The sequence below is a fragment of the Daucus carota genome, chromosome 7, assembly GCF_001625215.2.
Source record: "Daucus carota subsp. sativus chromosome 7, DH1 v3.0, whole genome shotgun sequence".
Classification (NCBI taxonomy): Eukaryota; Viridiplantae; Streptophyta; class Magnoliopsida; order Apiales; family Apiaceae; genus Daucus; species Daucus carota.
Window position 1 is genome coordinate 8088696 of NC_030387.2, and position 19926 is coordinate 8108621.

At 37.8% G+C, this 19926-nt stretch overlaps 1 protein-coding gene across 1 annotated transcript; it reads right to left on the reverse strand.

The window, feature by feature from the left end:
- Positions 1 to 4290: 4290 nt before the first annotated feature.
- LOC108193973 (fructose-1,6-bisphosphatase 1, chloroplastic) lies at positions 4291 to 6608 on the reverse strand. The gene is made up of 4 exons (XM_017360837.2): positions 6065 to 6608; positions 5757 to 5978; positions 4772 to 5281; positions 4291 to 4687 (listed from the first exon to the last, which is right to left on the reverse strand). The coding sequence occupies exons 1-4, from the start codon at positions 6473 to 6475 to the stop codon at positions 4616 to 4618; spliced, it is 1215 nt and encodes a 404-aa protein (XP_017216326.1). The 5' UTR covers positions 6476 to 6608; the 3' UTR covers positions 4291 to 4615.
- Positions 6609 to 19926: the final 13318 nt, after the last annotated feature.

Genomic DNA, 19926 nt, shown 5'->3' on the forward strand with positions numbered 1-19926 from the left:
GGCTTCCTGCCCGAAAATTTCTCGTTCCATTTTAAAGTTCTAGTTATGTAATTATTTCCCTTATGATGAATAAAAGTTCCTATTTCAAATTTTGGATAGTTGTAACTTGTTTAACACTCCGTTCGATCCCGTAACTCGGGGCAACCTGATTAAGATACGGGACCGAAGGAGATGGCCACAATTAACCTAAATATTTGCACGATTGTTTCTATCTCTAATGGGGCCGATCGAATTCCTAACTTAAAGATAATAACAATCTCCAAATATTGGGGGAATCGATGGTACTGAAGCCAGTTTTAGGCTAAAGATGTACACTCGTAGAAAATTTTATTTGACATGTATCGAGACCCTTCGGTCGGAGACATACATCAAAGTTCACCGTATCGAGACTTATCGGTCTGAGACATACGAAAATGCTAAAATTGTACCGAGACAGAACGGTTTAAGACGTACATAAGAGGAAACCAAACTCGTGTAAAGGTCGACCGCTCGGCCGAAGAAATATGATGAAGTTTAAAACATGTATGGAGACAATTCAAAGTCGAAGACATACATTAAACATTATTCTAATTATATCCAAGACATGCATCGGGAACAAAAACATGTATGGAGATAAACCAAGTATCAAAAGCAAGCCCGAAGGCGGAATTAAATAAAAGCCCGAAGGCAGAATATCTTTACAGAGCCCGAAGGCATATTGTTTTTACAAATAAAAGCCCGAAGGCCAACAAACTATTGAAACTAAACTACTCCGAATAATCGGAATCTGGATCGGATGATACCCTGGCCGACTGGATCCGAAGCCCCTTCGTCAAGAAGAAGCTTGTGATCCAACCCTTCCTTGTGGGCCCGGCGAACGGCCTCATCATAGCCTATGTCCAGAAACCGATCTTCGGTCTTCTCCAGAAGCTTCTTCGCCTTCTTCTCCTTCTTGCGGGCGGCTTTCAACGCCAAGTTGCGACGCTGCACCCTCCGAGTCAAGGTGTCCACTTGGCCCTTCAGCCGGCCTTCGGACTCCCGAAGGTCCTTCAGGTCCTGATGGGCCGCATCCAACTCGGTCTTCAGGGCCGCCAGGGTATCCTCAGCAAGATTAGCCCTGATAGTGAGGGCGTTGACCCCGGCCATCTGCTTCTGCATATCCTGGACCTTGTCGGTCACCGCCGCTTCCCAAGGAGAAGCCTGCACAAAATTAGACAAGTTAAAAGATGTATTCAGGGTTTATAAAACGAAAAAGTGAAGAACGAAGACACTTACCAAGGAGAGGAAGCACATCAGTTGCTCGCACGCCTGGAGAGTAGTGGCTGAATCATAAGTCCCTCGGTCGGCCGGAAGAACTTGCGATCGGCACAGATCGCCTGCGACATCCTTGATCCGATCCGGAGCCATGATCGCAATGGAATCGGTCGCTAGAACCGACCATCCGGAACATACGGCCAGACTTCAGACGAGCCGTCCGGCCTATTCCTCTTCCTGGAAGCTTCGGTGGCCGGAACCTCCACGACCTCGGAGGTTTTCTCGGTCGCCCCATCCGTACGACCAACCTTCGGAGTCTTCTCCCTAGCCACATCCTCCTGGACTATGGCACCAACTGTTGTTTCGCCACGGGCCTTTGCTTCGGCCTCCTTCTTGGCCGCCATGGCCTTCGCCGTCTTCAGCTTTAGGGCTTCGGTCCGAGAAGACACTGCACAAGAGAACAAGTGTCAAAGCAATTCACAGATATAAACGAAACAGTTGAATAACGAAGGAAATGCCTAGGAGAAACAGGGAGACTACCGTCACTACCCCAAAGAGTAAAGAGCCACTCCTTCTCCCGGCTCGTTGATAGCAAGATCCGGTTCGGCTCCTGGACTTTGCTTAATTTCTCAAAGTCCTCTAGGTCCTTGCCGACCAGAAGGGGAGTGGTGACGATTGAGGGGTCGACCTCCCTCCACGTGGAAAACTTATGGATCGAGTGGCCCCCCAGATAGAACCATCGTTCGTGGGTCCCTTTGTTGCTCGAATTGGTTTCACACCAATTCAGTCGGCCGGTCTTGCGGCCGATGGTGTAGAAGCCATTGCTCTTGGCATTTTTCTTAAAATCGTGGTGATTCCAGGAAAGGGCTGGCCGAGGAGACACGCCAGCCATCAGACACCGATGCTGGAAAACGTTAATGTACGTGAATCCGTTCGGGTCCAACTGGCCTAGGGCGATCCCCGTCTGCTTCAGGAGTTTCTTCAGCAGGGGAAGCATCGGAAGCTGAAAGCCGCACTTAAAGGCATTCTCGGAGATGCCCACGCACCTATGACCGTCCTCCGACTCAGGAGTTTGGTATATGCAGTCGTTCGCTATGGCCGGGTAAATATCCCACGACCGATGAATCTGATATTTTATCCGAAACGTCTTCAGATCGGCTTCGGTCAGTAGGGAAGGAAAGTTGGCCATTGGAAACTTCAGCGCATCGCTGAAGTGGTCCGCAGCCGAGTAAGAGGTCCCACAACGTCACCCGACCGATCCATTTGCCTGCAAACGAGAGAAGGCAAACATAAGCCATGTACTCGGAAAGAAAGAAGAAATGAAAAAGAGGCGAGCCCGAGTACAGAGGGCCGAATCGGGTCGGGCCGACGGGGCTTAAACAAAACCTAACCCTAGAAAACCAACCCAAGCGACAAGACAACACGCAAAGAAAGCAACAAGCGGGGGGAAAAGACAACGGCAATGCCCGAGTTGAAAACTCGAGAACCGCCAGAATACCCCAACCACAATTCTAATCTACGACAACTCAACAAGATAGCATTACAATATGAACAAAACATCAAAAGAAAACCACCGGCGATCGACAAATATTTACGAACCGGCGAAAAACTTTCACCAGAAAATACAATACAAAGAATCGACGATATCTAGCAGCATTCTACAAAGACAGTAAAAGAAATCGACGAGGAAGGAAGAGGAACTTACTTGTTGGAGAAAGAACGGAAAGAAGTGGTGGAGATACGCCGGAACTGGGACCGCCGCCGGTTGCTGGGAGAGTAAGAGTTTGAGAGAGCGGGGAGTTGCAAGGAAAATGAAGAGATGTTGGAAATATGAAAAGAAACCGAGTAATGATTTGTATTTATAAACAAATTATGAAAAGGCGCGCCTCATTTAAGGCACCCTTTGGAATGCACGGCCCAGATCCAACACGAATCTCGAGGTAACGTCATCAAGGCAAAACCCACTCACGCGACCCCTTGCACCATTCGGGTCAGACACTTTGAAATCACACCGAAGCACCTGTCGATCTCCCAGCCTAACGCCTCCTCCGGTCGGTCAGTCGAAGCAAACTCAGACTTCGGCCACGTTTACAACCCGACCGAAGCCTGGGGACATGTTGGAATATAAGCCTCGGCCCAATACGCCAAGGCCCAAGAGAGGCCCAGCCCATTATTTGAACGTCCATCAACGCTCCTAGTCCACAACGGTCGAAGGGCGGAGATCCCACCTCATTAACTCGCCATCACTTCCCTCCCGCATCGGGCGGGGATGTTACACAACAGGGATCCTCGTCCCCCTATATAAAGGAGGTAAATCAGGGGTAAAACACATTCACATACACACTCATACATACACACTTACGCTTGCAGTTTCATAAACCCCTTCCTAGAGCCACTAACTTATTCTCACGCCGGAGGTGAATCGGGGGGACAATCCCTCGCATTCTTCTCTATTTCAGGTCACTTTCAGGCTTCGGCATCCGGCAGAACTTTGGCTCCAACACTCACGTCAATAGTTCCTCGGTTATTACTCAACAGGAACTGCAATCAAGACACAAATTGATTCACACCAGGACCCGGTAAAGAGAGTCGTCATTTTCTGCCAAGGGTTTCCCTCATATACTAGACCAACATTCCGCGACATCTTTCAAGTCCATAATAAAATCTTCAAAGATAGTCCTGGTACTTTTACCTTCCGACCTTTGTTTTCTTTGCAGTTAAGATCAAAAAAGGCCTTCACAGCCAAATAGGAATTGTTTTATTACAAGGACAGCCTTAACAGCTAAATGTCCCTAGGCCATGTCTGTATTCTATATAATCCACAAATTCTTTTCATTTTGCTCGCATTTTAGCATCTTCTATTCTGTTACCTAATGCCATAACAATTTTGTCACTTTATAGCACAGTTCACCGGACACCCGGGATTAATAATACCATAAAGAAGTTGGTACTAAAACAGTCGCTTCTGTAATAACTAAAATGTGATGGGAGCTACTTCAAGGGATCAAATTTATGTAATGATAAAAACTGGCTGTAGTGCGCAGATTATCATCTGTGTAAGCAAACAAGAACTAAAAGTATGTGCTTCTTGTCTGTTATGAATAGATCAAATAGTGGTTGCAGATGTCTTCACTACTGCTCTATGTAAGGGCCTTCTACTTGATTTTCGTCTATTCTTATCTGAGAGGGTTAGTCTCCTTATTGTTATCAAGAGAGTTATTCTCCTTGCACTGGAATTTATTGAATTGGTGAGGTTCCGTTTGCCAGTTGGACTAGAAATCCTCAACAAAATGCTCTTCACATCAAACCTTTATCCGATGTAGATAGTCTTAAACAATATAACAAGGCGGGTTCAAAAGTAAAATAATTTGGTGCATGATTTTCATTCCAAGTACTTCTCTAGCTTCTCGATTTCATCAGCACTTCCAATAAAAATTGGAGTGCGTTGGTGTACCTACAGAATCATGGCTTTAGTCGGAGATAACTGTGATCAAGCTACAGTCACGAGATATTAAGTAAAGAAAGTATGAAAAGTTACCTGCTTAGGCACAATGTCAAGTATTCTCTGATGACCATCAATTGCTCTTCCTCCAGCTTGTTCTACCAAATAGCTCATCGGGGCACACTCATAGAGTAGCCGCAGATTCCCATTCTTGGCATTCTCATTGTCAGGATTCCCGTAGATGCCACCATATAAAAGCATTCTATGAATTTCTCCAACAAGGCAACCAATATAACGCCCTGAGTAGGGTTTGCCATTGGAACCTGGCTGCCGCAAATGATCAAGGTATTTCTTGAGCTTATCACTCCAGAGATCATAGTTTCCTTCATTAAAAGAGTAGATCTTTCTTCCCGGATTTGGTATTTTGATATCTTCATGTGTCAAAACAAATTCCCCATATGCTGGATCCAAGGTGAAGCCATACACACCGTTTCCTATTGAGAGAGTAAAAACCACTGAGCTTGAGTACAAGCAATAGCCAGCTGCCAGTAAGTTACTCCCTGGCTGACAAACACTAATGATGCACTTCTCTTTTGCTTCGTCGAGCTGCACAAAGACTTCAAAATCTGTTGGAAAACTAGATCAAAGTTTCAGATATTGTGCAATTTTGAAAACTTGAATTGAGGGCTGATATTGTAAGATGGAGCTCGAAATTGTAGATGTAATTCCTGGTAGATACCTTTTCCATCCGATACTAAAAAGGTTAAATATCAAGTAGGTGACCGACTCCATCCAGAAGTAGATCACTCGTTACAAATTTGACTCAAACTAATCATCAATTAACTTAATTTGATCATTCCTTTAAAGTCGAAAACTGAAATTATTCAAAATAGAAAAATAGTAACATAGAGGGGTAGAGCTCGGTTTGGGTTACTAGTAAAACTTTCTATTTGACTCAGGGAATCATGGAATTTTTTGGACGGAGTCAGTCACTTGCTTTATATTTAACCCGATAATAAAAGGCTTAATTGAAATAAAACCTGATAGGCTTCAATAGGAGAGGGTGGTGTAATAGTAATACCGTATCATCATCATAGTCAACAAGACATTGCTCATCAGGAGCATAAATTCCAAAAATTGAGCCAGTGGTTAAAGCAATATCAATGTTTGCAGATCCATCAATAGGGTCAAAAACGACAATGTAGTTCCCTGAATACGTCTCTTCAACCGCAACAGGCACATCTTCCTCCTCTGATGCTATAACTCCTGTTCGCCCCGTGGATCTCAGGCAATTACAGAACAGCTACAACAACAAACATGAATAACTAACAAGTCTACATTGAGCCGTCTTGAGATACAAACACAAAATGATGTTAAAAACAAGTGAACCTCATTGGAAATAACGTCGAGTTTCTTTTGATCCTCGCCTTGAATGTTGATAGTTCCTTGAGTCCCCGTAAGGTTGATAATGCTAGATCTCTGTAGCAAAGAAGCTATTTGCTTACACGCCAAGGAAATGCTGGATAGTACAATTGTTAGCTCCGCGTCAATATGACCCGCTTGCTCTTGTTTCAACAACCAGGTGGTTAGATTTTCAATCTCATATCTTTTCTTTTTCTTTGAGGTAGCAGCTGCTGCAACTTCAACTGCCTCACAACGGACTGCGAAAGCGGCGTTTTTGGCAAATGTTTGATGCTTGTAGTTTTGTGAGGGGTGGAGAATTGTAGGGGAAAGATTGGATATTGATTTGGAACTTGACAAGAAAACGGTTGATGATGAAGTTGATATTGCTGTCAGCATTTTCTCTTTCTCTCTGTTTTGCTTCTTCTTTCCAGTTTTGCTTATCTTTCTACTTTCAGAATTGTGTGAACATAAAAGCAAGAATATTAGGTGCTTTCATGTATTTTACCTCCTGCCTTTTGTCGAAGACTTTAAGTTCAGTTAGAAACCTGGAATCCCGTTTTACATTGTTTTATCAGCAGACTCTGTAAACTTTTTTTACATTTGATACTTGGCGTTCCCCCTTGTTAAAAGTATTCCCCATTTTAAATCTTTAATTTTTTTTATATTAATAGTGCTTCATGTCCTCATTTTAAAAATGACCTACTTCTTCGTCTCACTTGTTAAGTTAATGCTTCTTCATCAGACTTGTTGGGATAATGAATTATCCGTAAAAGTGATTTATGATAATTTTGACTTTTAACTAATTTTTATCAGGAAAAACTGTTTAAAAATATTAAATCACTCAAAAAAAATTTCAAACTAACTTCTAGTTTTTCTTTGAAATCGCAAACCAAACTGCATATGCGGTTTGGTTAACTATTCAAACCGCAGCGCGCCAGCATAAAAACCGCGTAAACCATCCCGCAAAAATGCGGTGCGGTTTGTGCAGTTTGCACATTTAAAAATAAATATCTTTGGTTGAATTTATGAAATTTTTTGAATATATGATAATTAAATAAATATAATAAATTTGTATGATATTTATCATTTCATAACTACAACAACTACTAAAAACATATAAATAAATGTGTAAATAAAATAATAATGAATAGTAATAGACATATTATAATAATATAATCGTTTTATAAAATTTGGCATAATTGAGCTTTTTTTATTCATAACCACGTTTTCAATCTTATTTTCAAAAATATTACATTCTCCAATCTTATTTTCAAAAATACTACCTTCTCTAAAATATTTTTAAAAATACTGTGGTTGCATATGAGGTTGCATTCAGTTGATTCTATTGCAATCTAATGGCCCCGCCAGGGGCACCCATACATCAGTTGAAACTTACAGTTTTCCGTTGCATATGCAACCTCATATGCAACTGAAAACTGTAAGTTTCAACTGATGTATGGGTGCCCCTGGCGGGGCCATTAGATTACAATAGAATCAACTGAATACAACCTCATATGCAACTAAATGCAACCTCATATGCAACTAAATGCAACTGAAAACTGTAAGTTGCAACTGATATATGGGTGCCCTTGGCGGGGCCATTAGATTGCAATAGAATCAACTGAATGCAACCTCATATGCAACTAACTGCAACTGAAAACTCTAAGTTACAACGGATGTATGGTGTGCCCCTGGCGGGGCCATTAGATTGCAATAGAATCAACTGAATGCAACCTCATATGCAACTAAATGCAACCATATATGCAATTGAATTCCTGATTTCAAGTTCCAGTTTTCAAATGTCATTTTCGACCTCATCTTTGGAATCGATAAATCATTTGGTGATTACATTCTGATTTTATTAAAAAATTCTAAAACCTCTTTGATAAATCTGTGATGAATCCTGAATCGGTAAGTTAAACGATTAGTTCTGATTCTCGATTTCTACATGAACTCAAGAATAAATTATTTAGACATCATATGTAAAAATTTATTATTTAAAGGTAGATATGAACTATTCATTAAGTCTTGCATTTGTAAGAGGGGTGTATTGAATTGGGATTTTAAAGCATTTTTTTGCATTCATGAAATCTGAGGGTATTCGATTGGGATTGTTTGAAATCCATTAAAATCTTGAGGTATTCAATTGGGATTTTAAACTATGCTACAAAATCTAGTGGTATTCAATTCGGATTTTAAATGATGCTTTAAAATCCGATGGTATTCAATTGGGATTGTTTAAAATCCATTAAAATCTGATGGTATTCAAATGCTGGTGGATTTTTTTTCATTTCATAAAATGATGGATTTTGTGGCATTCTTCAGTGTATTTTAAGTTTTTTGAAATCCCACCTAATTCAATGAGATTTTGAAGCATTGTACCTAAATCCTATCAACTCTGCGACATTTCATCAAGAATCCGCAAAAAATCAAAATCTCATACAATCCATTAAAATCCATAGACTAAAAACAATGCATTAAAATCCCAATCGAATACACCCCTGTAAATCACTTATAAATCTATCTATGATTATATTAAACAAAATAGGTCACAAATCAATTTTTTTCGGAGCAAGTATTTATTTAATTTTTGTATTTTGTATCAGAAAGCAACACTATTATGTCATTTCAGTATTGAGGAATACAACCCATGTTTCTAATATCGGATGCCGTAATCTGGCCTAAATCTACCTCGATCCCAGATCCTATTTAAGGGGAGCGATCTTGAGAGTTTGGAAGCCATTGGAGGTTTGAAGATGGTGAAGTTGGATCACCCAACTTCACAATCTAAGAAATTATACCCTGAAGTTCTAGAAGTTTGCACTTTCAACCTTGCGACAAACTTTTAAAAAGTTGCAGTTTAAACCTTTTACCAAATATTTTTAAAAATTGTATAAAATAATTGTTTTTAATTCCAAAAATAGTTTTTAATTATTTTTTATTCAAAAATAAATTTATATTAGTTTATTAATTAATTTTAATTAGTAATTAATTATTTCATTGATCAATTAATTTAAATATTAATTGATTAATTGATTTGATTAATTATTAAATAATCTTAGTTGACTAATTAATTGGATTTAATTATTCGTTTTGTTTTAAAAATTCTGAAAAATAGTTTTGAGCTTTGAAATATTTTTCTAAATTATGTTCAAGGCTCGTTAATTGTTTATGAAAGATTTCAAGTCCAGTTTCGAGTATCCGGACTTCAGTATTTATTCAAAAATGGATTCTTCTATCGATTTTAATTCCGAAAATTGTTTAAAAATTTCCAGAAAATTCCCGAAAAATCATTTTTAACCCAAGACTTGATTTAATTTAAATTGGGGTGGGAAACCTTATGTGTTATGTGTTGTTTGCAATTGGTTGGCTGTGTTATGTGTCGGTAGGAGAGTGAGAAAACGGTTTTGATCATATCTTTTGATCCGTAAGTCAGAATCTAGTGAAACGAAAGAGAGATGAAAGCTCATGGAGTCTATTTTAATATGGCAAGATAATATGATCGAATCTAGAATGTGATTATATGTTATGTAATATGCAATATGTGTCAATATGTGACTTGTTTGCTGTGAATTGATGATTACGTGATATACGTGGTTATTCCTAATATGGTACATATGCGATAAATGACTTATATGACATAGTGTCATGATTTGATCAATATTGGATGTGAACATATGGATTACAGGAATTGGAATTGGTTGACTGGTTGTTGGTTGGGAATAAATTAACAGGTGGATAGTCTAATATTTATACAACACTTTGTGGAAAACTTGATACGTATAAATAAATATATGAACGTTTTCATGGAATCTCAAACTGAAACACATATAAATTTAAATAACACTTTAATGAACCCCGTACGAAGATATGTCGGCGAATAATAATATCTAATTTTTCAATATTTAAAATACACCTTAAAATATTTAATATATTTTTACAACACTTTGTGGAACACTTGTTACACATTAATAAATATACAAAATATTTTCGTAGAATTTCAAACTAAAATATAAACAACAATTAAAAATAATCTCGTACGAAAAATATATCAACGAATATCAATATTTAGTTTTTAAATATTTAAATATACCTCAATATATTTAAATTATTTATTATCCATAATTTTATTTAAATGTTAATATATTTCAAATATAGCTAAATTATTTCAAAAATATTTAAATATTATTTTAAAATAGTTATCTAACACATCAAAAAGATTATATTAATGTTTCTTTTTTATTATTTTTAATATAGTGAGTTTTTAAACTTTCTCAGTGAGTTCTTTAATTTAGTTAATTCTTACATAATAATAAAATATCATGAAGTCATATTAATTTTTACAACCTCTTTAAGGACAAATTCAACTTTTCAAATTAATAATCTACAAAAGTTAATATGAAAAAAAAATATATAGCCTAAATGGGAGCGTACATTTTGATTAATATCACGATCATTTTAATTTATTTATTTAATAATTATTATTATTATTATTATGATCTTTAAAATAATCTTTAATATGATATTTATTATGTTTTTTAATATAGTGAGTTATTAAAGTTCCTTAGTGAGTTCTTTAATTTAGTTAATTCTTAAATTTTCATAATAATAAAATATCAGTGAAGTCATATTAATTTTACAATGTCTTTAAAATAAATTCAAGTCTTCAAATTAACAATTTACAAAAAGTAATATCTAAAAAAGGATATAGTCTAAATGGGAGCCATGCAGTGGACAAGGCTGTAGGTACATTTTGGTTGATATCATGTTAGATATAATTGATGATTACTAATATTCTTAAAGTTTGTTTTAGAACAGGAATCATCAGAGTTTAATCTGGAAGCTGATCAGAGTTTAGTAAAGTCTGACAGAGTTTGGTAAAGTCTGACAGAGTTTGATAAAGTCTGACCAGAGTTTACATAGTCAAGATTCATCAGAGTTTACACGTGGAAAGAGCTCAGAAGCGGATATACTTCAAGGAAGGATAGAAGCGGAGGAGTGATTTACTGGCTATGGAAACTAAACAGAAAACTGGAGCAATCTTTGATTGATAGAATTCATAGCAGATTTATAGGATATCAAATCAGAGATTGATTTTATAACTGTGTCTATATAAACACAGATTAGGGTTACTCTAGACGAGTTGAGTTATCGAGTACATTGTTAAGAACCCTAGCAGCTCTTAGTGATACATTATAAATCACTGAGAGAGTTTTTGTAACCATTAAAGCTTTGTGAATATAAGAGTTTATTACTTTCAATCTCTTATATTGTCTTACTGTGTTACAGATTGTGATCACTATATCAGATCATATAGTGAGTTTATAGGACCTAACAAGTGGTATCAGAGCGAGGTTTGTTAAGATTACTACAGTGAGATCTTAATCACAATCATGTCTGAAAAATCACAAGCTTCATCCTTTAGAGTTCCAATCCTTAAGGCATCTGAATATCCAGTCTGGAAAGAGAGAATGATAATATTCTTAGACTCTGTTGATCCAGAATATCTTGACAGGATCTTTGATGGACCACATATGCCCACCAAGCTCTCTGTTGGGCTTGCTGATGAACCTCAGAAGATGGTTCCAAAAGAAAAGAAAGATTATACCCCTGAGGACATCCTGTCAATTAGTAAAGACTCAAAGGTGAAACACCTTTTGCACAGTGCTCTTGACAATGCAATGTCTAATAGGGTAATTGGGTGCAAAACTGCTAAACAAATCTGGGATGCTCTGGAAACCAGATGTCAAGGAACTCAGGCCATTAAGAAAAACAGAAAAACAATCCTTACACAGGAGTATGAGCACTTTGACTCAAAACCTGGTGAGTCTCTGACAGATCTGTATGACAGATTTGTCAAACTGTTGAATGACTTATCTCTGGTGGACAAGGAATATGATCTTGAAGACTCAAACCTCAAATTTCTTCTGGCTCTTCCTGAAAAGTGGGATTTGAAAGTTACCACAATAAGAGACAATCTTGATCTTGGAGAAATGTCTCTTGATGATGTTTTTGGAAGACTGAAGACCCATGAACTTGAGATGGAGCAAAGAAGCAAACGTCATGGGGGCAAATCAAAGTCTGTTGCTCTGAAAGTACAAGAGGAAGCTGCTAAGAATAAAGGAAAAGCTCATGTCACAAAGTCTGACATTGAGTCATCAAACTCTGATGACTTAAACTCTGATGTCTCAGACTCTGATGACAGTGATGATGAAATGATGCAGTTAGCAGCATTGATGGTGAAAAGCTTCAAGAAATTGGCCTAAAAAAAGTTCAACAAAGGCAAAAGTTTTTCAAGGAAAGACAAAAACTCTGACAGAGTTTATGATAAGAAGAATTTCAAGAAGAATGAGGGCAAGGAAGGGAAAGCTGGAAAAGCTGACAAGTATACCTGTTTCAACTGTGGTGAAAAGGGTCACTTTGCATCTGAATGCAAGAAAGCCAAGAAAGAAAAAGAAAAAGCCTTTATCACCAAGAAAGGAAACTGGACAGATACATCTGAGTCAGAAGAAGAAGTCAATTATGCTCTGATGGCAAACACTGACAACAACTCTGAATCTACTGCAAAGGTACCTCATTCTACTCTTGCCTTTGATACTGAAGATATAACTGAGTTAAGATTGTTTCTTAAAACTTTGCATACCAGCTTTAGAGATCAGACTTTAGAAAATGAAAGATTAAAGTCTGAAACTCTAAGTGTAAAGAAAAGGAATGATTATCTAGAAAAAGAATTAGTTCAGATGTTGGAAGTTCAGAAAGAAAGAGATGATGCTGTCATTGTCAAAGATGAATTATTAAAGAGGTATGCATCTCTTCAATCAGAACTTGCTAAGGAAAGGGAAATCATTAAAACATGGACTAATTCAGGCAAAACTACTCAGGATATCTTAGGTAGTGGAAACTGGAAGAAGGGACTAGGTTACACTGATAACTCAGAAGCAGAGTCATCAAAAACAGAGTTTGTTAAAACTCAAAAACCTAAGGTTAAACCTGTTAAATTTGTTGCTGAATCCTCTAAGTCTAAACAGAATAGACCAAAATCAGAGATTAACAACAATTTAAAATCTGATAAGCCCAAACAGGTTAACATAGGACTGATGACTCAGAAACAGCTTAAACATAAGCTTAAAGGGGTAAAGTCTGATGACAAAAACAGAGAGCCTAGGAAAAATAGAAATGGCAAGATTGGAATAGACAAGAGTAATAACTACATGCCTATTCCAAATGCACCTAGGAAGACATGCCATAACTGTGGGAATACTAATCATCTTGCTAATTTTTGCAGGAAGAACAAGGACATTAACTCTTTACCTACAAAGTCTGGAGTTAGAAAAAGTAGTATTAGATATAAACCACAAGATCCTTGTTTTCATTGTGGTAGTTTATGGCATTCTATTTATACTTGCAAAGAATATCATAGTTTGTATTATGATTATTATCAATTGAAACCTTCTTTAAAGGTTAATAAAAACTCTGCAAGTACAAACTCTGTTTCTAGTACAAACTCTGTTGCAAAGTCTGTTAGCTCAAACTCTGATAATAATAAATATTCCGCTGCAAAAGCTAACAAACTTAATAAGGCCAAAGGATCCAAGCAAGTCTGGGTCCTTAAAACTAACAATTAGTGGTCTTTGTGATTGCAGGGCAACAGGAAGAATATTCTAGTCTTGGACAGTGGATGTTCAGGACACATGACTGGAAATAAGTCCCTGCTGTCAGAGTTTGTGGAGAAGGCTGGCCCAAGTGTTTCTTATGGAGATGGCAACATAGGAAGGACTCTGGGATATGGCAACATCAATCTTGGAAATGTCATCATATCAAATGTAGCTCTTGTTCAAGGGCTGAAACACAATTTACTCTCTGTCAGTCAGATCTGTGACAGAGGATATCATGTTGATTTCTATGAAGAACACAGTGAGATAGTAAGCAAGTCAACAGGCAAAGTGGCAGTGACTGCACACAGACATGGGAATATTTATGAAATCCACTTGCCTACAAACTCTGAAGGAAAAGCAATTTGCTTGTCTACAAGGATCTCTGCAGAAGAAAGTTGGAAGTGGCACAAGAAGCTCTCACACCTAAATTTCAACTCCATAAATGAGCTTATAAAGAAAAAGCTTGTGAGAGGACTCCCTGAATCACTACTTACATCTGATGGATTATGTGATTCATGTCAAAAAGCCAAGCAGAGAAAGACATCTTTCAAGAGTAAGACTGAATTCTCAATAAACAAACCATATCATCTTCTACATGTTGATCTATTTGGACCAGTTAATGTACCATCCATTGCAAGGAAGAAATATGCTCTTGTCATTGTTGATGAGTATACCAGATACACTTGGGTATATTTTCTTCACTCTAAAGATGAAACAGCCTTGCATCTGATGGATCATGTGACACAACTGGACCATGGATCTGAAGACAAAGTGAAGATCATTAGAAGTGATAATGGAACTGAGTTCAGAAATTCAACAATGGAAGAGTTCTGCAAAGAAAGAGGTGTAGTGCAACAATTCTCTGCACCTGGTACACCACAGCAAAATGGTGTAGTTGAAAGGAAAAACAGGACTCTTATAGAAGCTGCCAGAACTATGCTTGATGAGGCTAAATTGCCTACTTATTTCTGGGCAGAAGCTGTTCAAACAGCCTGTTTCACTCAAAATGCAACACTGATTAATAAGCATGGCAAGACCCCATATGAGATGGTGAAGAAAAAGAAGCCAAATCTGAAGTACTTTCATATATTTGGGTGCAAATGCTTTGTCTTGAAGACTCATCCAGAACAGCTTACCAAGTTTGATTTAAAAGCTGATGAAGGCATTTTTGTAGGTTACCCTCTGATAACTAAGGCCTTCAGAGTCTACGATCTCAGAACCAAGGTGATCATGGAATCCATACATGTGTCATTTGATGACAAGAAAATTATTGGCTTAACAGATATGGATGATCATGAAAAACTGCATTTTGAGAATGAAGAAATATTCTCTGATTCAATAAACTCTGATGAACAGTCAAACTCTGACTGTGAACAAGATACAGCAAACTCTGATGAAAATTTACAAGTTCATAATGATGAAGCACTTGCTGAGGGGGAGCATCAGAATGTTTCAGACTCTACCCAAGATTCTTCAGAGAATGCTGACTCAAACTCATCAGAGAATACTGATTCAAACTCTGATAGCACAAATGCAGGGGGAGCTACAGAGAATAATCAACAGAATCAAGAGAGCATGGATCAAGGGGGAGGATCCAATGATGAAAATGGTCAACTTCCACATGCTAGGAAGTGGACAAAATCTCACACACCTGATTTAATAATTGGAAATCCAGAAGCAGGTGTGCAAACAAGGACAGCTACAGCAAATGAGTGTTTACATCATTGCTTTCTGTCTCAAACTGAACCAAAGAAAGTGGAGGAAGCTCTTCAAGATGCTGACTGGATTCAAGCCATGCAAGAGGAGCTAAATGAGTTTGAGAGAAACAAAGTATGGACCCTAGTACCAAGACCTAAAGACAGATCCATAGTTGGTACAAAATGGGTGTTCAGAAACAAAACTGACAGTGAGGGTGTCATTACAAGGAATAAAGCAAGGCTTGTGGCAAAAGGGTATTCACAACAGGAAGGTATTGATTATGATGAGACATTTGCTCCAGTTGCAAGATTGGAGGCAATCAGAATCTTTCTGGCCTATGCTGCTCACAAGAAATTCAAGGTATTTCAGATGGATGTCAAAAGTGCTTTTCTAAATGGGAAACTGGATGAAGAGGTATATGTTGAACAACCTCCAGGATTTGTGGATCCAAAACATCCAGACTATGTCTACAGGTTGGACAAAGCACTTTATGGACTAAAGCAGGCTCCAAGGGCATGGTATGAAACTCTGGCTCAATTTCTTCTTGAAAATGGATTTACTAGAGGTACCATAGATAAAACTCTGTTTTATTTGAATCATGGTAATGATCTGCTTTTAGTTCAAATCTATGTTGATGATATTATTTTTGGTTCCACTGATGCTAAACTCTGTCAAAGATTTGCCAAGCTCATGCAGTCCAGGTACCAAATGAGCATGATGGGGGAACTCAGTTATTTTCTGGGTTTACAAGTCAAACAGACTGAAGATGGGATTTTTATAAATCAAGCCAAGTATACCAGAAATCTTTTGAAGAAATTTGGTATGCAAGATAGTTCAGCTGCAACTACTCCTATGGCAACAGCAACAAAACTAGACAAAGATACTGGTGCATCAGTGGATATCACAAACTATAGAGGAATGATTGGATCTTTGCTTTATCTGACTGCAAGTAGACCAGACATCATGTATGCCACATGTCTATGTGCAAGATTTCAGGCAGATCCAAGAGAGCCTCATCTGATTGCAGTAAAGAGGATATTCAGATATCTCAAGGGTACCACATCATTGGGATTATGGTATCCTAGAGAATCAGATTTTAGTCTAATTGGATACTCTGATGCAGATTTTGCAGGTTGCAAAATTGACAGGAAAAGCACAAGTGGGAGTTGTCAATTTCTGGGTGGAAGACTTGTTTCTTGGTATAGCAAGAAGCAAAAGTCCATCTCAACATCAACAGCAGAGTCAGAGTATATAGCTGCAGGCAGTTGCTGTGCTCAAATTTTTTGGATGAAGAATCAACTGTTGGACTATGGGTTATCCTTTTCTAAAATTCCTATTTATTGTGATAACCAAAGTGCTATTGCTATGACAGGAAACCCAGTTCAACATTCTCTAACAAAGCACATCAGCATAAGATACCATTTTATAAGGGAGCATGTGGAGGAAGGAACCATTGAACTTCACTTTGTTCCTACAGAACAGCAGCTAGCAGACATATTCACCAAACCACTAAGTGAAGCAACCTTCACTAGACTGGTGAATGAGCTAGGAATGATATCAGGAACTGAGTAAACATACTGGTCAGATCTTTCAAATTACCATATGTATTGCTCACAAATTTGCCATGCTATACTCTGATTGTTAAAATCTGATGACATTCTCTGATGATATACTCTGTGTGATATACTCTGATGATATTCTCTGATCGTCATTCTCTGACGATATTCTCTGATGTTTGCAAACTCTGAATCTTGATTAATGATTTCATTTTTATTTATCTGAGAAAACAAGCCTGTGAAGATACTATGAAACATGATATGAATTAGTAATCATGAATCTCAGTTCAAGTTCTTTAATCTTGATCTCAATTTTGTGCTACTACTTAACACTATATGCATATTGATATCATTGAGACTCTATTATTTCACATATCTTAATTATAAGTGAGACTGACTAATTTGCATTTTCTCTCAGTAAATTAGACAGTGATTATAAACTCTGATGATATATACACCCCTGCAAATAAGCATGGTACTCCTTTGAGATCTTAGATGTCTATATGACAGTGACTGGGAAGACCCAAACACTTACTGGTATTAAGTAATTGCCAAGATTTTATAATCTATGGTGACCAGTCACAATCTCTGATTACTGGAGAAATACTGTTGCAAAAATAATATTTAAAGGTCGTGATTCATTTACACTGAAAAGCGTCCTTGTCTTAAAAAAAAAAAAAAAAAAAAAAAGGGTTTAGTTTATTTTTCTCCATCAGAGTATGTCTGTTGTCTATGTCTTGAGAGTTTAAATAAATTATTCTTGTCTACCTTATAATTACGAAATTGTGAAATTCTTTAGTCTCTGATTTAATATGTTAAATCACACACATAATGTCACAAGCACATTATTGAGCTATGGATCTCGTGACAAACTCTGATTTTCTGATGAATTTTCTAAAAATCATGTCTTTATTCTGAGGTACTTAGAAGTTTATTTTTCTTTGATGTAAATCTCAGAGTTTAAAATTCGAGAGATTTAATCTTGATTTTTAAATCTTGTACAGGAGTACAAAATATTCAGAGAATATGAAGGGAGTATTTCAAACGGATGTATTGTTAGTGGGTTTACATGAAAAACATTTTAATTGGAGAACGTGTAATCAGCATTTATACCTGCACTGTTTTACTGCGCTCATAATGATTACTTTCTCTTCTCCATGCCACTAACTCTCGTCCGCCAGTTAAAAACTGACAGGTGTCCATGTGAACAAAGAGACATGCGTGTACAGCTACACAAAATCTGAAGGGTTTATCACATCAGATTTTATTGCTCATTATTCTCTTATACACTCAATCCCTACACACACTCTCTTCACAAACTCTTATTCTCTTCTCTCCGAAATTCAAATCTTCTCACACACATTTTCTCAAACACTTTTCTCTACTCACAAACTCTGTTCTAATGGCGACCTCAGCTTTTACTTTTGCAGGTGTTGAATTTGTTCCCAACAATCATGCTGCCATCCTTGACATCACTGATGTTCCAAGCGATTATCATCCTTTTCAGCAACTCTTAGCTCAAAGTGTCCTGGCCACAGCCCTTACCGCTCCTGCCAGACTCTCAGGAAGCCAAATCATAAATTTTTGGAGGACGGGTAAATATGATAATGGTGGTGCTGATGGATCACCATCAATTGTATTTTCATATGAAGGGGAGGAGTATTTTGTTACTCCAGCCACAGTCAGAACAGCATTTAACCTGCCAGAGCATGCTGCGTACATTACAAATGGAGATGCTAATCTCAGAACAATGATGATTGATTTGGGGTACTACGACTCTTTGGATAAACTGGGTCAATTAAAGCGTCCAGGACTCAGGAAGGAGTGGAGTTTTTTCTTTGATTGCATTACCAGGGCTTTCCAGAAGAAATCTACAAACTGGGATGCTATTCCAATGGACATGCTGCAGATTGGGTATTCTCTGATCTATTCTACTAATTTCGATTTTGGTAGATTAGTGATTAGAAATATTGGTGAAAGAATGCATGAAAATCGTCAGATTATATATTTTTCAAGATTTTGCCAATTGTTGTTTAATGCCACTGTTGGAGAAGTGGCTTTTGATGCTGCAGATGAGATCAAACCTTTTAAACTTCATAAAAGGGTTTTCAAAGATCTCATATCTAAAGATGAGAAGAGACCAGTACTCAGGCCTCTACAAATTCCAGCTCCATTAAGAGCTAGGATGAATATGCCACCAGTACACCAACAACCACAACCACAACAACCTCAATCTCCAGTCTCTCCTACAAACCCCAAACAACCCAGAACTTCTGCATCTAAGTCAAAAAGGGCTGCAAAGTCTGATGCAGCCCCTTCTACTGCAAAAAGAACAAGAACCTCTGTTGCCACACATGTTCTGAAACCAAACACTGATGAGCAGACAAACACTGATGAGCCAGTAAACTCTGAGGCTCATTTAAACTCTGAGGCTCATTTAAACTCTGACCCTCAAGTAAACTCTGAGACTCCTGTCCACTCTGAAGCTGCTACTCCTCAGAAGCAGAAGAGAAGAAGAAGACTTGTTGCAGCATATGAATATGATGATCTTGAACCTGCACATGCCGTAAACTCTGAACCTACTCCTACAACAGCCTCTGAACCTGTTCAAGCCAGTCCTCAGAAGCCAGCCAGATTCAAGAAGAGGGCTCAAAAGCCTGCAAGAGCAAAAGTCCCAGTTACTGAAATCACAGATTTCACAGTTGAGGAAGAACAAACACCATCAACTCCAGTAGCTGAAAATTCTCAAGCTCTGATGGTGCTTCCTATCACAGCTGTTCCTCTGACATCTCCTACAGCATCTTCAACTTCATCTGAGGTAGATGAAGAAATTGTTTGCAAGGAGCCAACCACAACTGAAGCTGGAGCAAACATATCTGATCCTCATACTCCATTATCTGATCATGGACCCTCCATTCCACTTCCTAATTCTCCAATG